The sequence below is a fragment of the Panthera tigris genome, chromosome C2, assembly GCF_018350195.1.
Source record: "Panthera tigris isolate Pti1 chromosome C2, P.tigris_Pti1_mat1.1, whole genome shotgun sequence".
Lineage (NCBI taxonomy): Eukaryota > Metazoa > Chordata > Mammalia > Carnivora > Felidae > Panthera > Panthera tigris.
In genome coordinates this window covers 73,344,946-73,366,094 of record NC_056668.1, presented here as the reverse complement: position 1 = coordinate 73,366,094, position 21,149 = coordinate 73,344,946, and the positions used below count along the sequence as shown (strand labels likewise).

Below are 21,149 nucleotides of genomic sequence, written 5' to 3'. Positions count from 1 at the left end.
GGCCTGGGGCAGGGACACTCCTACTAGGAGAAAGGCATTTTGGCTGGCACCTCTTCACAGAGGCTCCAGGGTTCCAGAGCTTTGCATAACAGGCACGTTCTCATTGAACAATGAGGCCAAACTTTGCTTCCAACATTTTCAGTTTAATAGTTCACTCTGGGTGAAGAGACCTGGGATTCAGCTTTGAGGCAGGATTGGACCACAGCCATAGGAACTGGTTTGTGAAGGAAGCCTGGGACGATGGGATCTAGGGAGACAGACGGCATCTGGGGCTCAAGTAGTTTGTGCTGCTCGATCAGCAAGACTGTTTTGACGTTCTTGGGTAAGTGGCCACTTCCATCAGGATCCAGCCAGTTTCTGATGCTCCAGGGAGCACGGGCCAGCCTCCCCTTGAGAGAGGGAGGCTGTGCTACAGGCAGACTCCAGAGAGGATATCCTGCCCCTGTGCCTTATCTTTCTAAAGTTGAGCCCTCCTCCTGCCCTGCTGTTATCACTCAGATTAAATGTTCTCCATGTTCCTACTGTATCCATGACTACATTTCTGCTTCCTGAAAAGTTGTGGCCATAGGTAGAAAAGCCTCACCAACCAGGTGTGGCCTACCTGAGGCATGTCCATCACCTTCCTACTCTGGTATCAGTCATGGCTACCAATTAGCCACAGTTTTAAGTGCCAGCTCCCTAGGCTCCACGGTCTGGTTCCTTGCCAGCCTCTTCACCTTTTAGCCACTGTTGCACCACCCATTCTGGCCACATCAGACTCATCCTTCCTTGACGAGATTCCATCCTTCCTGGTGTCCAATCCTCTGTAGGATTTCATCTGGAATGCTCTCCCCACCCCATCCCCCACTCAAATCTTCATCTTCTCTCAAAGAACAGCTTCTGTGGTTAAGTTAACAAAGCAAAACTGGCTTTAGCAAACTCCATTACAAGACACCCAGGGATCAAAGCAGTTGGATAAAGGGGATAGAGTTCACTTCCAGCTTAGAAGGCACTCAGAGGATTAGTATCTCCACAGAGATCTATGGAACCAATCTGCTTCCCTGAGGCACTCTCTTCGTTGTGCTGGGATCTGCACTACTCCTTTGGAGAAAACTGGGCAGCTGTGTGACTGAGTCACACAGGCTGCCAGGGGCCATCCTGGAGCAGAGCTGTGTTTCTCGGCATGTCTCCCAGTTCCCCTTGTGGCTGGCTTTTGTGGCCGTGCTGGGATTCAGACATCTCTGTACTACACAGTGAGATGCCTCAACTCACTCAATCATGATTTATTCACTCCAGTGTTCCTCCCACCTTGGCCCCATTCCCTCCCTCTTTACCCCCTCCCATGATCACAGTATCAAAATAATCCTAAAACGGGATTGCTGTCCTTAAATATGACACCTTCCACCATGCCTCCCACCCTCCACATGCTTTCATGTTAGCTCCTGAAGCAGACAGTCCCCCTCACCTGCAAACCCTGCCCAGCACACACCTTGCCAAGTTGGAGCAGGGGCTGGTATCTAAGGCAATTTGTTTTGCTTGCCCTTGCAACACCACCAATCTTATAAATTCCTGGTTGACCAAGAAGTCCTACCTCTAGCTTCCAGAAGAAAACCCAAGTGGATGACTGGAAGGGCAGGAGCCAGGTCCCATTAATACCAGGGATCATGTCTCAGATCTCCAGCACATGTTCCCACCCCTCTCGTCTCCTGGGCTTAGCCAGGTCTTGCAGAATGAGGCTGTACTGAGATCCAAACACATCAGCTATTTGTTAGATGTTCCTGTCACCTAGCAGATATTGAGAGTATGGCTGAATCTGAAGGGAAAGGGAAGAGCAGGTCCAATGCCCTTTAGATGAAGGTTTCTACTTCGAAGCAAGAGTGGTCTGTGAACTTCTGATCTTCAAAACAAACCACATGCCCAGGTCTGTCCACAGGACCCAAGGTCTTAGCTCCATTCTGAGCTGTGATGCAGACCAACCAAGCTCAGTGACAGCTCCTGGTTCTTTGCTTTCACGGGCAGCCTCTGCGGAAGCTTAAATTCCCACCATGGGTGTCACTGCAGGTTGATCCCTGCTCAGTTCCTGACACAGGCTTGACTAAGGGCTCTTGAGCTGATGGGCTTGCTCCAGGTGTTACTCATCAGATGTCAAGACCACTGGCCCCATGGAGCACCTGTGCACCTGGGATCTGAGCATCTCCACGTTGTCTTTGTTCCCTTCAAGATTTACATCTTCAGGGTCCCACTGTGGAGAAAAGACACAAATGGTACCTTGGTGGAACAGACTCTTCCCATCTCTTACAATGCCCCACCCCAAACAATAGCTCCAGTCCTGGTTCTCATGACCCAGGCACAGACAAGGAGAAATAAGGACAGGTTAATCAGGCCTAATGGGACAAGTATAAGTTTAAATCAAGGAATTAATGGACAGCCACCCTGAACAGACCAGCCCCACTTCCCTTCCTACCCCCCTTTTCTATCTTTACTCTAGTGAGACTGAGTTATGTTCCTTTTATCCTGAGACTTCCCACCTCCATGCCTAACTCATTCCTGGAATAGACCAGGCAAATTCAACCCTTTCTTTACGGCCCAGGTAAGTACCTCCTCTTCCAGGAAGCTTACCCTGACTGCTTTCACCCATTGAGCTCACCCCCTTCTGTGTACTGCCCATACCCTTCATTTGCAGCTGAACATGCACAGCCCTGCCCTTTCTCTGGGCACCACCTTGTCCTTCCAGGGAAATGATGAGCTTCTTAAGAGCAGGGCACCAGTTTGCCCTTGCTACCTGCCCCTCCTCCCACCATGCATTTCCTGTTAACTTGAGGCTCAGCAGACTTGTCCAAAACACTTAAAGCTTGATTCAGAATGGTGGTCACTGGCAGAGAATATTTCATTACTCTGATTCAGACAAGTATGGCAAAGGTTAGGAATAAAAGGTTAAAAACAGAGAAGCAGTCATAGCATTGAGGACACTGTTTGCAAAGTCCTCCTATTGTTCTCATGTGACAAATGACAGAGAGAACTTTGCACGTGGCCAAGAGCAGGGAATCCTTGGTGAGTCTAGCCATGGGGGCAAGTGGGGGTTGGACTCAAATCCTCTTTCTGCCACTAACTTGCTTTCTCTTTCTTGGGCCTCACAGTTTCTCTAGGGGTAACCTGGAGTGTTGGATCAGTAACTACATATGATCTCTTTAGTTTCTGAGTTTCTATGACTAATGATTCTGAATGACAAGGTTACATTTGACATTATTAAAAGACCCAGGAAATAATATAGGAAAGGATGTGTTAGCCTAGACCTGACTATCTGTTTGGACAAGAAAACATAGCCAGTCGTGGACATGCTCTCCACGAAAAACACTCCACCAGCAGCTCAAACTTAAGCTGAATAAAACAGCCCAGTCCTTAGGGGTCCTGGATAAGGTCTGCAAGGCTCCCTGAGCCACTCTGGGCATCACTGAGAGAAATGCCCCCACCATGCCAGTTGTAAAATACAAAATGTGGCTTTGTTTTGAAAAGAAAGGAAGAGCCCAATTCAATTAGTGATTTACTGATAACTGAGTTCTACTACTTGCTGATTAAAAATAGTATCATGTTGGGGCACCTGGGTGGCTCAGTCAGTTAAGTGTCTAACTTCGGCTCAGGTCATGATCTCATGATTTGTGAGTTCAAACCCGGCATTGGGCTCTGTGCTGACAGCTCAGAGCCTGGAGCCTGTGTCTCCCTCTCTCTGCCCCTCCCCCACTCACTCTGACTCTTTCCCTCTCAAAAATAAATAAACATTAAAAAATAATAATTTGAAAAATAGCATCATGTTAAAACAGCCACCTCATCCCCAGTGACCCTGCAGGCCAGGGACTAAGCTGATTGGGTTGGTGCTGCTCGACCCCCAGTACCTGTTTGGGGCTCTGCCAGCCCCTCCAGTGCTAACTTCTTATTTACTTGTGGTTGCAGACTTGGGGGAACAGCAAGCAAATCCCAAGTTAAAGAGTCCCCCTGGCCCTTCAGCCTCCGTGGTACAGATGCCCAGCAGTGGAAATAGGGGCCTGTTCCATTCTTTGAGGATGGATAGTATGCTTTTCAATATATGCTGTTTCCAAGCTGAGGCCCATGTTCTAGATCACAGTTCTCTGAGTGTGCTATGGATCAACCTCACCAGAAGCAGCCAGGATGCTCATTAGGAAGGGTGATGCCAGGCATCCTAGACCCTATCTGGTTTGGGAACTAAGGTTTAACATTTTACCAAGCTCCTTGCATGATTTTTAGCTGCCCTGATATTTCAGAACCCTGGCTCCAGCTCCTGAAATGGCGTCTTAAGAGTTGTTCTTGCTACTTACTCCTGACCAATTCAGCTGCGGGAAAACAGAGCCACTTTGATCAAGTGCACTCTTTGAAGTGGGTTAAGCCTTTGAAAGCATTTTAAATCTCTTTCTTCTGAATCCCCAGAATAACGTGTTTCAAAATCTCACTTTAAGCAATAAAAAAACATTGCTGGAATCCAGGCATAAAGAAAATTTGAGCAAAAGATGATCTTACCAGAAATAATCCTGGGAGACGACAAGCACAGGTGTTTGTCATAAAACATGTGCTTATCTGTCCCTCGCAGGCAAGGGTGGCAGGGAGACAGCTGCCAGCTGCCCAAGGTGACAGTGTTGGGGAATGGTTATCTCCACCTCTGCAGCCACCCCCAGCACCACCACCCGTGGTAACCTGCAGCTACTCCACTTGTCCATGGACCTTTGTTCCAAACCATGCTTCTCCTTGGGTTACACATCTTCGGAGTCCCTACCAGATGGTTTGGGCACAGCAGAAAGAACTCTGAACTGAGAGAGCCTGGAAAATCCCCTGATCCTCTGACTCGCCTCCGTTTTCATTCTTTCTTTAACTAAAGGAATATGGCATGGGCCCGGCCATCCAAGGGGGGGGAGATAACAAAAACAGGAAATGGAATCAAGCCACAGGATGTCCCTTCTGGAATAGAGTATGATTGTCCATACCTGCTCCAAGTTTAAGGCTTCCCAATACTTCTGCTGCAGAATAAAAAAAAGAGATGGAAAAAAAAGTGTTGGAAGGATTTTGCCAGCAGAGCAGAGCAGAGCTCAGCTCAGCACCAGCACTGTCTGCTTGGTGAGCGAGGAGGCAGGCCCTTCAGTGATCTGGAGGCAGAGGAAAAGCTGACTTCAGCAAGCAGAAAGGCAGCAGCTATGGTGGCTACAATTTAGCTAAATGATCAACAGGATAATTGTGATAATTATGAAGGGCTGCAGGTCCTTGGAAAAATTATACAGATTTAAAAATTACTATTATTAGGAATTATTATCAGGCATAATAATAAATCTTCCATTTATTAACCACATGGCTGAGATGAGTCAACTCAAACCCATAAAACTAAAAGAGATGCAAATAAAATCCCCACCTCAAAAATACAGGACATTTGCTACCAGCCAAGATTCACTTTTAATCAGCCTTTACTGCATGGGTGGTTCCACCCCAAGGCTCAAACATGTCTGACTCGGGTTCTTGAAGGGTGGTGTGACGGTCCTCTCTGGTTCATCTGGCACCTCACGCAGTGCCTGGGAGACGTGTGTTTCTGACATAGAGCGCTTATGAACCTACAGACGTCTGTTGTACCGATCTCTCAATGTCTGTCAAATTGAATAGCTGCCAACCTGCACAGTCCACAGGACTTGCCATTGTCTCACATTAAGACAAATCCTCCGGCACAAAAACAGACACTCAGATCAATGGAACAGAGGAGAGAACCCAGAAATGGACCCACAAACATGGCGAACTCATCTTTGACAAAGCAGGAAAGAATATCCAATGGAATAGACAGTCTCTTCAGCAAGTGGTGCTGGGAAAACTGGACAGCGACATGCAGAAGAATGAACCTGGACCACTTGCTTACACCAGACACAAAAATAAACTCAAAATGGATGAAAGACCTCAATGTAAGACAGGAAGCCATCAAAATCCTCGAGGAGAAAGCAGGCTAAAACCTCTTTGATCTTGGCGGCAGCAACTTCTTACTCAACACGTCTCCAGAGGCAAGGGAAACAAAAGCAAAAATGAACTACTGGGACCTCATCAAAATAAAAAGCTTCTGCACAGCGAAGGAAATAGCAAAACTAAGAGGCAACTGATGGAATGGGAGAAGATATTTGCAAATGACATATCAGATAAAGGGTTAGTATCCAAAATCTATAAAGAACTTATCAAACTCAACACCCAAAACACAAAAAATCCAGTGAATAAATGGGCAAAAGACATGAATAGACACTTCTCCAAAGAAGACATCTAGACGGCAAACCGACACATGAAAAAATGCTCAATATCACTCATCATCCAGGAAGCACAAATCAAAACCACAATGAGATACCACCTCATACCTGTCAGAATGGCTAACATTAATAACTCAGGCAACAACAGATGTTGGTAAGGATGCGGGGAGAGAGGATCTCTTTTGCACTGCTGGTGGGAATGCAAACCAATGCAGCCACTCTGGAAAACAGTATAGAGGTTCCTCAAAAAAATTAAAAATAGAACTACCCTATGACCCAGCAATTGCACTACTAGGTATTTATCCAAGGGACACAGTTGTGCTATTTTGAAGGGACACATGCACCCCCATGTTTATAGCAGCACTATCAACAATAGCCAAAGTATGGAAAGAGCCCAATGTCCATCGATGGATGAATGGATAAAGAAGATGTGGTATTTATATACAATGGAGTATTACCTGGCAATCAAAAAGAATGAAATCTTGCCATTTGCTACTATGCGGATGGAACTAGAGGGTATTATGTGAAGCGAAATTAGTTAGAGAAAGACAAATATCATATGACTTCACTCATATGAGGACTTTAAGACACAGAACAGATGAACACAAGGGAAGGGAAGCAAAAATAATATAAAAACTGGGAGGGGGACAAAACATAAGAGACTCTTAAATATGGAGAACAGAGGATTACCAGAGGGGTTGTTGGAGGGAGGATGGGCAAAATGGGTAAGGGGCATTAAGGAATCTACTCCTGAAATCATTGTTGCACTATATGCTAACTAATTTGGATGTAAATTTTAAAAATTTTTAAAAAAGCCTCTACTGTTCAATTATTTTAAATTTCCATTTAAAAGATTTGTTTTAAATGTAAAATATTTTTAATAATTATTTTCTAATTAAAAATCCAACACTTTTTAAAAAATTTTTTTTAACATTTATTCATTTTTGAGAGGGAGACAGAGCGTGAATGGGGGAAGGGCAGAGAGCGAGAGAGAGAGAGAGACAGAATCTGAAGCAGAATCCAGGCTCTGAGCTGTCAGCACAGACGTGGGGCTCAAACTCACGAACCATGGGATCATGACCTGAGCCGAAGTCGGACACTTAACTGACTGAGCCACCCAGGTACCCCAAATCCAACACTTTAAAAAAAAGTAACCTGTATGTCCAATGTGGGGCTCAAACTCACAACCCTGAGATCAAGAGTTTGCATGCTTTACCTACTGAGCCAGCCAGGTGCCCCTTAAATCTCCATTTTAAACAAGTTTTTAGGGGCACCTGGGTGGCTCAGTTGGTTGAGCATCGGACTCTTGATTTCAGCTTGGGTCATCATTTCATGGTTCGAGGGATCGAGCCCCTCATATAGCTCTGCACTGACAGCATGGAACCTGCTTGGGATTCTCTCTCCTTCTCTCTCTCTGCCCCCCTTCTGCTCATTCTCTCTCTCTCTTTCTCTCTCTCTCTCTCTCAGAATAAATAAACATTAAAAGTGCACCTGGGTGGCTCAGTCAGTTGAGCAACCTACTTGGGCTCAGGTCATGATCTCACGGTTTGTGGGTTCGAGCCCTGTGTTGGGCCTTGTGCTAACAGCTCAGAGCCTGGAGCCTGCTTTGGATTCTGTGTCTCCCTTTCTCTCTGCCCTTCCCTGCTCATTCTCTGTCTCTGTCTCTCTCTAAAAGATAAACATTAAAAAAGTATACATACAAATTTTTAATTGTACATTTTTCAGTCATACATCAACCAAAGAATATCCAATGAACACCCATGGACATACCTTATCTTATTTGCTCTAGCTCCCCAATTTTTTATTTAAATATTTGTAAATAAATAATTTAATCTGTAAATATTTTAGTATGTCTCCCATAGATAAGGACATTTTTAAAAAGTGTTTATTTATTTATTTATTTATTTATTTATTTTGAGGGAGAGAGTGCAAGTAGGATAGGGGCAGAGAGAGAGGGAGAGAGAGAGAATCCCAAGCAGGCTCCGCACAGCAGAGCCGGATGCGGGGCTCAAACTCATGAACTGAGATCATGACCTGAGCTGCAATCAAGAGTTGGCAACTCAACTGACTGAGCCACCTATGTGCCCCATGGACATTTTTTAAAAAACCCTAAGAACAGTGCCATTATTAGACTTAACAAAATTAGTGATAATTCCATAGTATTCATCTTTTAATGACATCCTACTGGGGGAGGGAGACACAAACTGAAAAAAAAAAAAAACAAAACTACAGGACTAATTGGAAAAGATATGAAATCACAAAAAAATTACAGTTCTACACACACTGCAGACAGAAATGTTGGTGAGAACGTAGTGGTTGAAAAGTGAAGTAACTTTTACAAATGTAACCAAACTAAAGAGACAAAAGAAAAGATGCTAACTTTCACCTTTCTTTAGAAAATACAGATGTTCATGTAAAAACAGCGACAGTAATCTGATGTTACCACAGTGAGTAGCTGTTTTGTTAAAAAAATTATTAAATGCAATGTGCTATACTGAAAGAGAATAAGAATATTAATGGAAAAACTGGTGACATCCAAATAAAGTCTCTAGTTTAGATGATAGTAATGTACTAGTGTTAATTACTCAGTTTTGATATTAACATTAAGAAAACAGGTGAAGGCACACAGGAACTTTCTGTACTACCTTTGCAACTTTTCTGTAAATATAAAATTATTTCAAAATAAAAAAACTTTATTTAAAGTCAAGCAAATAAATAAGCAAACAACTAAACAGGCTTACGTGTCCCTCGAATGGATTGATAAGAAACCTTGAAACTTCCTTTCCAAATCTTCAGCATCATAATCTAAAATTTAAGAACCCTGCCCTCTAGTGGAAGTAGGAGAAGTTCCTTTTTTAAGCCAACAATGATAATGTGCCTAAGGAGTGCAATTAACCCAAATCTTGGTAACTGAGATCTCTCTCCATGCCCGTAAAAGTAAAAATAAAATAACATTTTTCTAGTCCTTTCTTAATTTCAAGAGCAAAATGTGTTAATTTTTGTACAGATTTTTCTTCAAAAACAAAATGATTCTAGCCCATGAATTTTACCCCAAGAAAAAGCCTCCATGAACAGTTATTGATTAGCCCTCTGAAATACAGACACATACACACACAAACCAAAATGTGCCAATGGCTTTTCTCCCTTGAGTATTACCACAGATCTTTAAATTGTCTTTAGAACCATGATTCTATCACCTCCATGAACCACACAGCACGTAATATTTCAACTCAGCTCATTTCTAAAGGCACACTTCTTTCTGCTTCTGAAACCAAGAAGCAACCTGTAGCCCCTGTTTACCAAGCACGCAGTATATTTTCCTTTGCTCCTGAAGGCTTTTAGGAAACCATTGAGGAAACAGGGTCACTTTCCAGGATTACATTTTAGACTGTGTCATCTTACATTTAGGGAGAAGCGACTTTTCCCAAGACTGGGGAGGTGACACGGTGTTGGACTCAGGACAGATCATAAAGTTTTTTGCTTCCTCTGACTATACAACGTTAAGACTGGCCAGGCACACACCAGCTACGATTCTCTCCCAGAATTCACTAAGTGGATTTCCTTTTGACCTGGAGCCTTACAGACTTTAAAACAATTACTGTATGCTTCAAAATTGCACCCTTCCTATTTCTCTAGTTCATTAAGCAGTTCCATAGCACTTACCCCAGATCGAGCAGGGAGTCACCTCCCCACGTGTTCTTTCCTCCTCTCTACCTGCCCGAACTGCCCTCTCTGCCTGCCCTTCCTTCCCAGCTGTTGTGGGGAAGATGGAATGGGGGATGGGAAAATGCTTCACAGGCCATGAAGTCTGTATGCAAGAGCTGGGCTTCTATAGAAAGTGTCCCCCCCCCCCAACACCCCCCTTGTTACTGGTGGCTCTGGGTCGTTTAACCACTCAACCTCTCCTTGTTCGGGGCTGAACGGGCCCATTATAAACTGGATCAGCGAGAGAATTCTGACCTACAGCGGGCTGGTTTCTTTTACAAAGACGACAGACAGCTTCACGTCAGGGACATTCTGAGGCTGGGACAAAGGGGCCGAGACAGAGAAGTCCTGTGTATTAAAACAGTGGGCTGCAGGGTTAGGCAGGTGCACCTCCAAACTCCAGCCACAAGGAGAGACAAACACTGTATTTAGGTCAATTCCCAGTGGGAAGGCCTTGGCAGCTTTGGCTTCTATTCCTGATTTTTTTTTTAACCATTTTTTTCCAGTTTGATTGAGATAGAATTGACACATGTGACAAACAGTGTGTTCCTCACTGCAGTAAATGTTGTTCAGATGCTTCCCTGAAAAACCGAAGTGGTCTAGGGAAGGGCCAGAGTGGGCATGATCAAGTTTGATTCAGGAACACAGGACACTGAGAGGTGCCTGAGTGGCTCAGTTGGTCAAGTGTCTGACTTCGGCTCAGGCCATGATCTCACAGTTCATGAGTTCAAGCCCCAAATCAGGCTCTCTGTTGTCAGCACTGACCTGACATCAGATCCTCTGTTCCCATCTCTCTCTGCCCCTCCCCCACTTGTTCTCTCTCTCTCTCTCTCTCTCTCTCAAAAATAAATAAACATTAAAAACAACAACAACAGGGGCGACGGTGTGGCTCAGTCGGTTAAGCGTCCGACTTCAGCTCAGGTCATGATCTCACTGCTCATGAGTTCGAGCCCCGCGTCGGGCTCTGTGCTGACAGCTCAGAGCCTGGAGCCTGCTTCTGATCCTATGTCTCCCCCTCTCTGTCTGCCCCTCTCCTGCTCACACTCTGTCTGTTTCTCTCAAAAATAAATAAACGTTAAAAAAATTAAAAATAAAATAATAAAAACAACAACAACAACCCCAAAACACAGGACACCCAGTAAACGTGAATTTCAGATCACAAATAATGTTTTAGAATAAGTGTGTCTATCTGAAATTCAAACTTCACTGTACATCTTGTGTTTTTTGTCTGCTAAATCTAGCAACTGTACTCAGGAATACAGGAAAGGCTTCCTGGAGGGAGCGGGATTTAGCCAGGGCCTTGAAAGGCGGGAGGAAAAGCAGAGGAACGCAGAGAAGAACTTGGGAGCTGGCCCAGGCCAGCAGGTGAAGTGTGCCGGACTTACACTATAAGCAGGGAGAAGCCACAAAGGCCTTAGGGCAGGGCAGGCATGGGGCGGGGGTCCAGTGTTGCAAGGATCCCGGCAGGACAGCAATGGAAGGAGGAGAATGGAGACAGGAGGCAGTTAGGAGTGCCTGCGCTGGTCCCGGTGGAAGTGGAAGGCTCTTTCCTGGACTTCGGGGCCAGAGGAAGTTTTCCGTGGGCGGCAGCGAGGCAGACCCAGCAGCCCGAGTGGCTGTGCTATCATGATACTTTTAACAGGTTTGACTCTTGTGTTCCCGATGGAAGCCTTCCTACTTCTAGGAAGTGACTCGGCACTGCTAGCCTCTACTTGCGACCCCTCCACAAAGACACTCTTACACTTAAAGGCATGGTCACTTCAAGACGGCCCGGTCCCAAGCTGGGGTTGCAGGGTGAGCATCTATGGGAACAGTGCTCTTCACATCCCAACCTTGTCGGAGCCTTACCACCCTCCCTGCAGTCATTATCTCCACCTTCAGAGAAGGGCCAGAGGAATGAAGGAGTGCTGCCCAATTCCACGGCCTTAAGAGTGCATATCCGAGCCCACCCCCAGCCTGCTTCCCACGACACTATGTGGAGCACCTCTGGAAGTCTTGCAAAGCACCAGTTGCACCCATTTGATCTTCCCAATCACCCTGCAACACAGGTAGGGCAAGTCTCAGGATACCTATGCACAGGAGAAGCTAAAACTCAGGAGGTCCGGTGCAGGCCCAAGGCTGCAGGTCAAAAGCCCCCGAGCCTGTGTGGTTCCTGGGTCAGGGCTGGGTCTCCTCCACAGCCTGTCTCCCTTTGAGGGCCTTCCGGGGAACCTCTCTGCTCACCCCGGGGAAACCAGGTAACTGACCACACATTTCAGGAAGTATTGTTTCTCACTGCCTCACTGCAGGTGGCGCCCCCCTCTGGGAAAGAACCAGATGCATGGAGGGTGTAAAACCACATCCTGGACTTGATTTTTTTATTATTATTATTTTTTTAATGTTTATTTATTTTTGAGAGAGAGAGAGAGAGAGACAGAGCATGAGCAGGGGAGGGGCAGAGAGAAAGGGAGACACAATCCGAAGCAGGCTCCAGGCTCCGAGCTGTCCGCAGAGAGCCCGACGTGGGGCTTGAACTCACAAATCGTGCGATCGTGACCTGGGCCGAAGTCAGACGCTTAACCGACTGAGCCACCCAGGTGCCCCCTCCTGGACTTGATTTTGACCTTTGGTACCTATTTCTGGCGTCTTTCGTATCTGTATGTATTTTCTTCTAAAGTTAGCACTTTTATAGCCTATATAAATATATATTTATAAAAATATATGTAATAAATGTGTACACAAATATAAATGTATATATAATAAATATATATTTAAAATATTTTTATTTAAGTATATTCTATTACATTTATAATATATAACTATGTCATATATATATGTATATGTGTATATATATATATATATATATATATATATAATTTTTTTCCTTAAAAGAATGACTTGGATTTAAAAATGGCAAACATCCAAAGGAATGTGTTCTCGTTCCTGGTGCAAAGGCAGGGTTTGGAGAGGGAACGAGCAATCTTGGTTGTCAAGAGACTTAGGCACAGAATTAGCAGGAACACACAAGGACCTGACCTTCTTCAGAGACAGCAGTCTGTGTTTGGCCCTCTTCTCATCCTCCACACATGTACACACAACACAGACTTTGTTCCATAGACAGAAACAGCCTTCTTGCAAAATTTCTACAAAGCTTCTTCCACCACGTCTATGGCATTGCTAGGAAGCACAGCAGGGAGAAATGACTAAGCACTCTCGCATCACAAAGCTGGACTCAAATCTTTGCTTGCATCCCAGAGGCAGAAAGAAAAAGAAAAAGCCTTTAAAAAGCATAGGAATGGTTTCAACGCTGGAAGAAAGTCCACCCGGCGCTCAGCACACAGGTGCTGGCTGCCCCGGAAAGTGAGAAGGCCAGGCCACTCTGGAAAGCCCTGAGTGGGGCTGGAGGGCTGTTCTGCGGGCTGAGCTGGGGCAGGTGACTTTATAAACATACATTCCTTTTAGCATGGGCAAAAGCCTTCATTTCCATTTGCCTAATTTATCTTGTTAATGTGTATTTATTTATTTGGGGTGGAGGGAGCAGGGAGAGAGGGAGAGAGAATCCCAAGCAGGCTCTGTGCTGTTGGCACAGAGCCCAGCATAGGGCTCAATCCCACGAACCATGAGACCATGACCTGAGCCAAGATCAAGAGTAAGATGCTCATCTGACTGAGCCACCCAGGAGTCCCCCATTTGCCTAATTTAAAAGCATGACCCTGTCCCCTTGGAACTTATTTAGTTTGAAAAACATGTATGTCTAAAAAGATAGAGATACTAGAAGGGAGAATGACAAGGACCACAAATCACAGAAGGGCATAAACCTGCCGCCAAGACCAACTTCCCAACGGTTCAAGGTCACTGTCTAATCCTTACCTCAGCTTTTGCTGCCCTTGTTTCCACAGAGCAAATACTGCCTCTGGGTCTCCCCAGCCCCTCCCTGACTCACTGACTTAACTGTCCTTTCTTCTCACTGAACACACTTTGCCCTCAGGCTCATTCTTTCCCCTTGAACCTTAGATTTCTGCCAAGGCCGCTGGATCCAGGCTGCCAAGCCACGTGCGCTGGGTGTCCTACAGATTCTGAGACTGGATCCAAGAAATAAACAACACCGAGTGATATGGGGATACATGGACCCCAAAGGGTCCTCAGTCTGGTGCAGAATTGCTCCCTCAAAACCCAGCTCTTAATGGCTAGCTGTGTTCTGGAATCAAGGGGCAGAGGAAGGTGAAGGTGGCTCAGGCCCCACTCCTAAAAAGCTCATGCCCAGCCTGGCCGGGGAACAAGCCGTTACAGCTCACCAGATGACACGGCGAACAATGGAAGTTGTGTAAGAGAGTCGTGTGTGCTCTGGCACCCAAGGGAAAGAGCCATTAATCTTGTGTGTGTGTGTGTGTGTGTGTGTGTGTGTGTGTGTGTGTGAGTTTGGCGGGATGGAAGTAACTTCACACAGCAGGTGGCATCTGAGTAGGATTCTGACACATGGAAAGAGAAACTGACACACGGGCCAGGGAAAACCCCAGGAAGAAAGGCCCAGAGGCCTGGGTACAGGGAACAGTCCATGGCCAAGGTGGACAGCTAGGGCAGTGGGGAGGGGTGGGTGGGCAAGGCACATAAGGCTGGGGTAGTTGTGAAAGGTCTAGAACCTCACATTAACAAATCAGGACTTTATCCCACAGATCAGTGGCTCTGAGTCTTTTGGATTTGGGGTTTCACAACGAGTTCAACAAGTTTGGGGGCTTATCCAAGATGGCGAAGTGGCTGTTTTGCAAAATAAGGCCATTAAAACCAACACCAACCACCCCCTTCCTATTATCATCATTTTATAAAAGGGCATTTGAACTCCAAAATAGTAGAAGGCAAACCCAGGATGAAGGACTGTCCTCCTTCCCCCACTCAACCCCTGCCAAAAGACAGCAGACACTCTCCTGTTGACATCATGTGCCCCCTGTCCTTGCTCTCATTTTCCACAACAGGAAACTTCCTCACAGAACAGGGCTGGGAGCCACAGCTGGGGGACAGGCAGTGACCCAAGAGCTCGGACCAGGGAGTTACACCTGTCGCTGGTGTCCAAAATATGACATGTGTCTTGCTCACAGATCCAAAAACTCAAAATGATGACAGTGCCAGGCATGGTGTCCACCACGGGGCTCCTGTGTATGACCCTGAGGACACTGCAGGTGTAGCTGCTGCTCCTCTCTGGAAGGGATGCTCCACGGTCAAGTGGGTTTGGGGAACACCCAGACTCTAATAAACGTTAATTACGCGTGTGTTTATTTCTGTAAGACCTGAATGTGCGGGTGACTCTTTAAGATGGGACCGTGACATGCAGTGCTTCCCTGACTCATTTGACCGTGGAAACCTCTTCTCAACAGACCCCGCGTGGGCGCTGCCCCATGCATGCCCCTTCACTGCTTGGCAGGCGGGAGGCCAGCGTGGGCGGATTAGGGCACAGCAGCGTGAGCACCGTGGAAGCCCCGGCCAGTGTCAGTGAAGAACAAGCCATGCACCTGGCGGGCAGCAGCGTGTGAGTACCTCAAGGTCGGAGTTGATGGAGGAGACTTCGCAGGAGCTGCTGGAAGACACGCGGGCCCGGATGACCTGAACGGGAGGGTAAGAGGGCGGCTCCTGCAGGTTCGCGTCTCCAGGGTTCATCTGTCCATCGCCAGGCAGCCGGGTGGTGCTGCAGCCTGCCTGCAGGGTGTGTGGGCAAAGGGCAGGCAGGGAGACTTAGTCTACTTTATTTCTGAATTGTCGAAGCATTCACATGCGCTGGTGTTCAGAAGGTACCAAAGGGTGGCTGAGTCGGATGAGCTCGGACTCTTGATTTGGGCTCAGGTCATGATCTCCTGGTTCATGGGATCGAGCCCTGCATCTGGCTCTGTGCTGGCAGTGCAGAGCCTGCTTGGGATTCTCTCTCCCCGCCCCCCCCCCTCAAAATAAATAAATGAACATTTATGTTTTTTAAAAGGTACAAAAGGGTGTAGAATGTGAGGTCCGCTCCCACCTGAATCCCCCAGGCACCCAGTTCTCCCCAGGGGCAACCAGCGCTCAGTTTCTTGTGTATCTGTCCAGATAGTCCATACATAACCTAGCAAATGCAGATATATGACTTCCCTAGTTCTACAAAGGCTGCCAGCACATCTACACTCTCCTATGCACCTTTCTTTTTCTCACTTAACGATGTGTCCTAGAGATAGCTCTAGAGCAGAGGCTTTTGTTTTTCTTTTTGTTTCTTTTGTGGCATCATGTAAGTGTTCACAATCTGCGTAACCTGTCCTCAAACTGATGGACATTGAAGGCATTTCTAGTCTCATGCTTGTTTGCTTGGCTGGTTTTTTTTTTCCGAGAGAGACAGAGTGCAAGTGGGGTAGGGGCAGAGAGAGAGGGAGACACAGAATCCGAAGCAGGCTCCAGTCTCTGAGCTGTCAGCACAGAGCCCGACGCAGGGTTCCAACCCACAGACCGTGAGTTAATGACCTGAGCAGAAGTTGGATGCTTAACCAACTGAGCTACCCAGGAGCCCTCCAATCTCTTGCTTTTACAACACTGACTGCAATAAATTATACCATACACCCAAGGTTTCAGGGTTTTTAAAGGACCAATTTCTAGAAGTGGAATTGCTGGATCAGAGGATATGTGCATTTGTAATTTGGATAGCAACTGCCAAAATGCACTGTATGGGTTCATACCCACCAACAGGTGGGGAGGTTAAAGGGAGGAAGAGCCTTACAAGATTTCTATCTATCACCTATCTATCTGTCTGTCCATCCATCCATCCATCCATCCATCCATCTGTCCATCCATCCATCCATCCATCCATCCATCTCAGAGAGAGCTTCCCCCACAGAGCTCCTGGGGCTGTCAGAGCTCCGGGAAGCTCTGTTGGCTAGGGTTTCAGAGTGGGCAGGATTTGGGTCATTCCACTGACACACCACAGGGCAACAGCCTGCCTTCTGGATCCACATCTTCCGCAATGAAGCACATGCCAAGGTATGTATCTAGCGAAGGGGGTGGTAATCCCTGCCTTGCCTCATTTGAAGGGGTGTCACAGGGCTCAGATGTAATGCCCTGGACACATGAGAATGGCTACTCGTACTGGGCCCCAAATCACGTGGGGCTCTAGCCCTGGATGGGTTAAGTACACAGTTTCACATGAGAGTTGGCTAGACAGGCTAGGGGGCGGGGGGCACGGGCCTCCCAGGCAACATCAACGATAGATTCTATAAATTCCTCAGGGCCCGACCAGGTCTGAATCAAGAGGGAAAATGGAGTTTTCAGTTGCTCCAAGCCATTGATCCCCAGGACCCCAAGGTCCTTAGCCCCTCAGCTCAGCTGAACCCAGCTGCATCTTCTAGAAGACCCTTCCTTAGGACAGTGCCCAGTGCCCAGGGGGGCCTGCTGAGCAGACAATAAGTGCCCCTGTGGTTCTTGTTGTCCACTTCCAGGTGGCTGTGCAGATGGGACATACATCAATGCACTTGCCAACAGGGGACCTATTTCACCACAACCTTGCCCACTGGAACATTCTCATGGAAAAAAAAGGAAAATTTTGCCAACTGAGCAGGCATGAAATGAGCACAGAGAACATGTTCTCTTTTTTTTATTATTAAAAAAATTGTTTAATGTTTATTTTATTTTCGAGAGAGAGAGAGAGAGAGAGAGAGAGAGAGAGCATGAGCAGGGGAGGGGCAGGGAGAGAGGGAGACACAGAAGCCAAAGCAGGCTCCAGGCTCTGAGCTGGCAGCAAAGCCTGACGCGGGGCTCGAACTCACAAACCACAAGATTGTGACCTGAACTGAAGTCGGATGCTTTACCAGCTGAGCCACCCAGGCGTCCTGAACATGCTCTCTTTATGAATCAGACGGGTTTTATCTGAAACCCATTTCTGTGCTTCTCTAACTATGAGATCTTGGGCAAGTTACTTAACCCTCTCTGTGCCTCAATTTAAAATCCTAATACAATGATTAATTATTAGACAATAAAACAATATAAATAATAATACTTAATGAGAATTTGCATTAATAATAATTTTTAAAGACCCAACCATTTATCAAGTGCTTCCTTGGTGTCAGACATTATGCCAAGTAAGAGGCAGTGTTGCATAGTGGTCAAGGGCATAGACTCTGAATCCTGGTTCTGCCACTGACAAGCTGTGTGACCTTGGGCAACTTGCTTAATGTCTCTGTGCCTCATTTTCCTTATCTGTAAAATGAGGTTAATACCTCAGGGGTTGGCGGTGAGGTTTACGTGAGTATACCTCACGTAGACCAGTACTCTAAGCACTATGCCCAGCACAATAAACATCACAGAAGTGTTGCCTGTTATTATTTTCTCAGAGACTGGCAAATAACCCTCAATAAACAGGCTACTGTAGAAGGGGTGCCCCTAGCCCTGGATGGCCAGGCTGCCGACTCCCTGCTGGGAGCTGTCTCGGGGACACCACTCGCCCTCTGGTGGACACGGAAGGAAGAGGCCAAGTGCGAGTATTTGCTCAAAAAAAAACGTGCCAGAGGCCTCAGTGGAAGAGAATGAGAAAGAGAGACACACTCTTCTTTAATGGAGTCTGTTCTGCGGGAAGAATCCACTCAAGCTTCAGGTATTGCGTTAGAGTGAATGCAAGTTTTGCACTATTGTGTTTCTGAGGTTTGAGGATTTAAAAATTTCTAGTGCAAAACACTGGCCAGATGCTGCCGGGGTTCCCTGTGCCTTCCCCAGACTTCCCATCTAAGAGGGGTTTCATGGCCGAAATGGGCTCTCAAACCTGTGGGCCTGTGAAAGCAGGCGCTGAATCTCCCTGAACACACTTATGTCACATAGCGTTACTTGTACCCACTTTCCAAGGAACCACAGCAAAGACTGAAACCTATCTCTCAGGCCCAAACTCTCTGAGCACCCGTAGGTCCCACGGGCAGCTGAGCGGCGGCTGCTACCACTGAACTTCATGCTACGCTCCAAACATCCTTTACTGAGGGCCTGTGGCCCGAGGCACCAGGGTCTCGGCAAACAAGACAGAGGCAAAGTTTCTACCCCAGCAGGAGACAGACAACAGACAAAAGTAAAAGACAGCGAGAAGTACTTTGCAGAGCATTTAAAAAGGCACATTTAACATAGAGAAATAGGACAGAGGGGTGCAGGCTACTTTTGAGTGTGCAGTCGGGGGTGGCTTTTGGAGAAGGTGACATTTAGGTTGAAGGAAAGGAAGGAGGCAGTCGTATAAAAAAAATGGGGAGGAAGAGCACTGGAGGCACAGGAACGGAGGGAAATCCCAGGCAGCTAGGAGGAGTGAACGAAGAGAGAAGAGACGAGGACACAGTCAGAGAGAGAGGGAATGCTCGGCTCGTGGGGCCTTGCAAGTCTGTGTAACTTTAGAGTTTCTTCTGTATGAAATGGGAAGCCAGAGGGTTTCAAGCCAAGGAGGAACACAAGGAATCACCCCTCCTGGCTGCAGGGTGCAGGTGGCGGGGGTGGGACAAGATTAACAGTGGAGACGGAAACGAGGTAGGAGGCTGTGGGATCTATTTTACACCAAATAAATAGGAGACTCACACATGGACAGGACGGGCATAGGCATGCACTGAGGGGGGGGGAGAGGAATTCATTTCCTAGGATGAGAGCATGGGGGAGGAAGGGGGCACGGAAATCCCACGTTCTGTTTGGACACCGCAAGTGTGAGAATCCACGTAGGGACGGGTGCCCAGACTGAACACTGAGGGGAGGAAAGCATGGGGAGCTGGGAGCGCGAACGCCCCATAAGCCAGAAGCAGCCGGTGGCCGAGCGTGTTGAATCTCAACAAAGACAGAGCTAACCCAGGATTTAGTGACCCTGAGGCCACTGGAAACCTCCACGAGAAGTCGCAGTGGGTGTGGGACGACGGGGCGGACTTCCTGTCAGCTCTTTCCCTCACTTCTCTAACGTTCTTGCTCCTGGGAAGCCCTGTGTGCAGGCCGGAACCCCGGGAGTCATCGGGAGCCCTCAGCCTCTCTCACCCTACACCCTCACGCCCTCAGCACTCTGCCCGCCAACCCCTCACTTGGTCTCTGCCTCTCCACCTGCCCCAGCCTTGCCCCTGCTTCAGGCCACACCACCTCTCACCTAGACTTATCGGCGCCCCTCACTGACTGCCTTGTTTCTACCTCCTCTCCCCTGGTCTGCCCCCCAACCTTGCCTGAGAGACACCTCTAACAGGCGCATCTGACCCTGAGTCTCTAGTCCTGATGCCTCCTGGACTCCTGTCCCTCAGGATGACAGTCAGGTGGCACAGTACGAGGATCTCTCGCTTGCCTCCTCTCCACCCTTTCATCTGTCCCCCACTGAGGCCTTGGAGACCTCCTGCCTCCTTTTACATGCTTTCTTGTCTCATCCTGCCCATCCTGCAGCTAAAGTATCACCTCCTCCGGGAAGCCTTCCATGGCCACTTCCCACCCCTCTGGACTCCGGCCGCTTACCTGCTGCACGGGCTCGATGGTCAGCTCCATGTAGCGACTGATGGCTGCCATTGTCCTGAGTGATTTGCAGGGTGGTAATGTGGTGAGAGGCACCCAGTCTGAATTCTTTCAAGTGGAGACGGGGAGGTAAAAAGAATTCTCAGTCAGGAGACTTTTTCTAAAAACAAGATCCCGTTCCTTCAAAAGCATCTCTAAAATATTATTTCTGTTTTTTCATGGCCCATCTCCCTTTCTGCTTCCTATAAGCTGTATCTTATCTCTGTCTTTGATGTCACAGTAGGTAAGGGGTTCCCAAACTTTGCTGCACAGTGGAGTCACCTGGGCATCTTAGAAAACAAAACAACTGATGTTTAGCTCTCCCAGCAGACATTCTGATTAATTGGTATGGACGTGACCTGGAGAGTTTCAAAGGCCCTCACTCCCCTGCAGATGATTCTAAAGTTTGGGCCAAGTTTGGGAACCACTGCAGTAGGTGCTAAATGCTTTTGTAAAGCAATGGTTCTCAAACATTAGTGTGCATCAGAAGCACCCAGTGCACTTATTAAAACACCCTCAGTCTGGGGCGCCTGGATGGCTCAGTCGGTTGAGTGTCCGACTCTTGATTTCGGCTCAGGTCATGATCTCAGTCTTAGGACTGAGCCCCTTGTCAGGATCTGAGCTGAGCCTGCTTGGGATTCTCTCTTTCCCCCTCTCTCTCCCCTCCCTTGCTCTTTCTCTCTCTCTCAAAGTAAATAAAATTAAATTTAAAAAAATAAATAAAACACCCTC

The 21,149-nt window shown here is 47.2% G+C and overlaps 1 protein-coding gene across 4 annotated transcripts in view; it reads right to left on the bottom strand.

The window, feature by feature from the left end:
* Nucleotides 1-122: 122 nt before the first annotated feature.
* TMEM44 (transmembrane protein 44) overlaps nt 123-21,149 on the bottom strand; it is a 35,728-nt gene continuing 14,701 nt past the window's right edge. For 2 of the 4 annotated variants that reach the window (XM_042956498.1, XM_042956501.1), the window contains 4 exons: nt 20,382-20,486; nt 15,468-15,626; nt 4,971-5,003; nt 123-2,221 (listed from right to left, as the gene is read on the bottom strand). In XM_042956498.1, coding sequence (XP_042812432.1) covers nt 2,111-2,221; nt 4,971-5,003; nt 15,468-15,626; nt 20,382-20,486 — 408 coding nt within the window. In that variant the 3' untranslated portion in view covers nt 123-2,110. Of the gene's footprint in view, nt 2,222-4,970; nt 5,004-5,046; nt 5,130-15,467; nt 15,627-20,381; nt 20,487-21,149 lie in introns of those variants that run through there. The other 2 variants (XM_042956499.1, XM_042956500.1) reach the window with 2 other exon arrangements.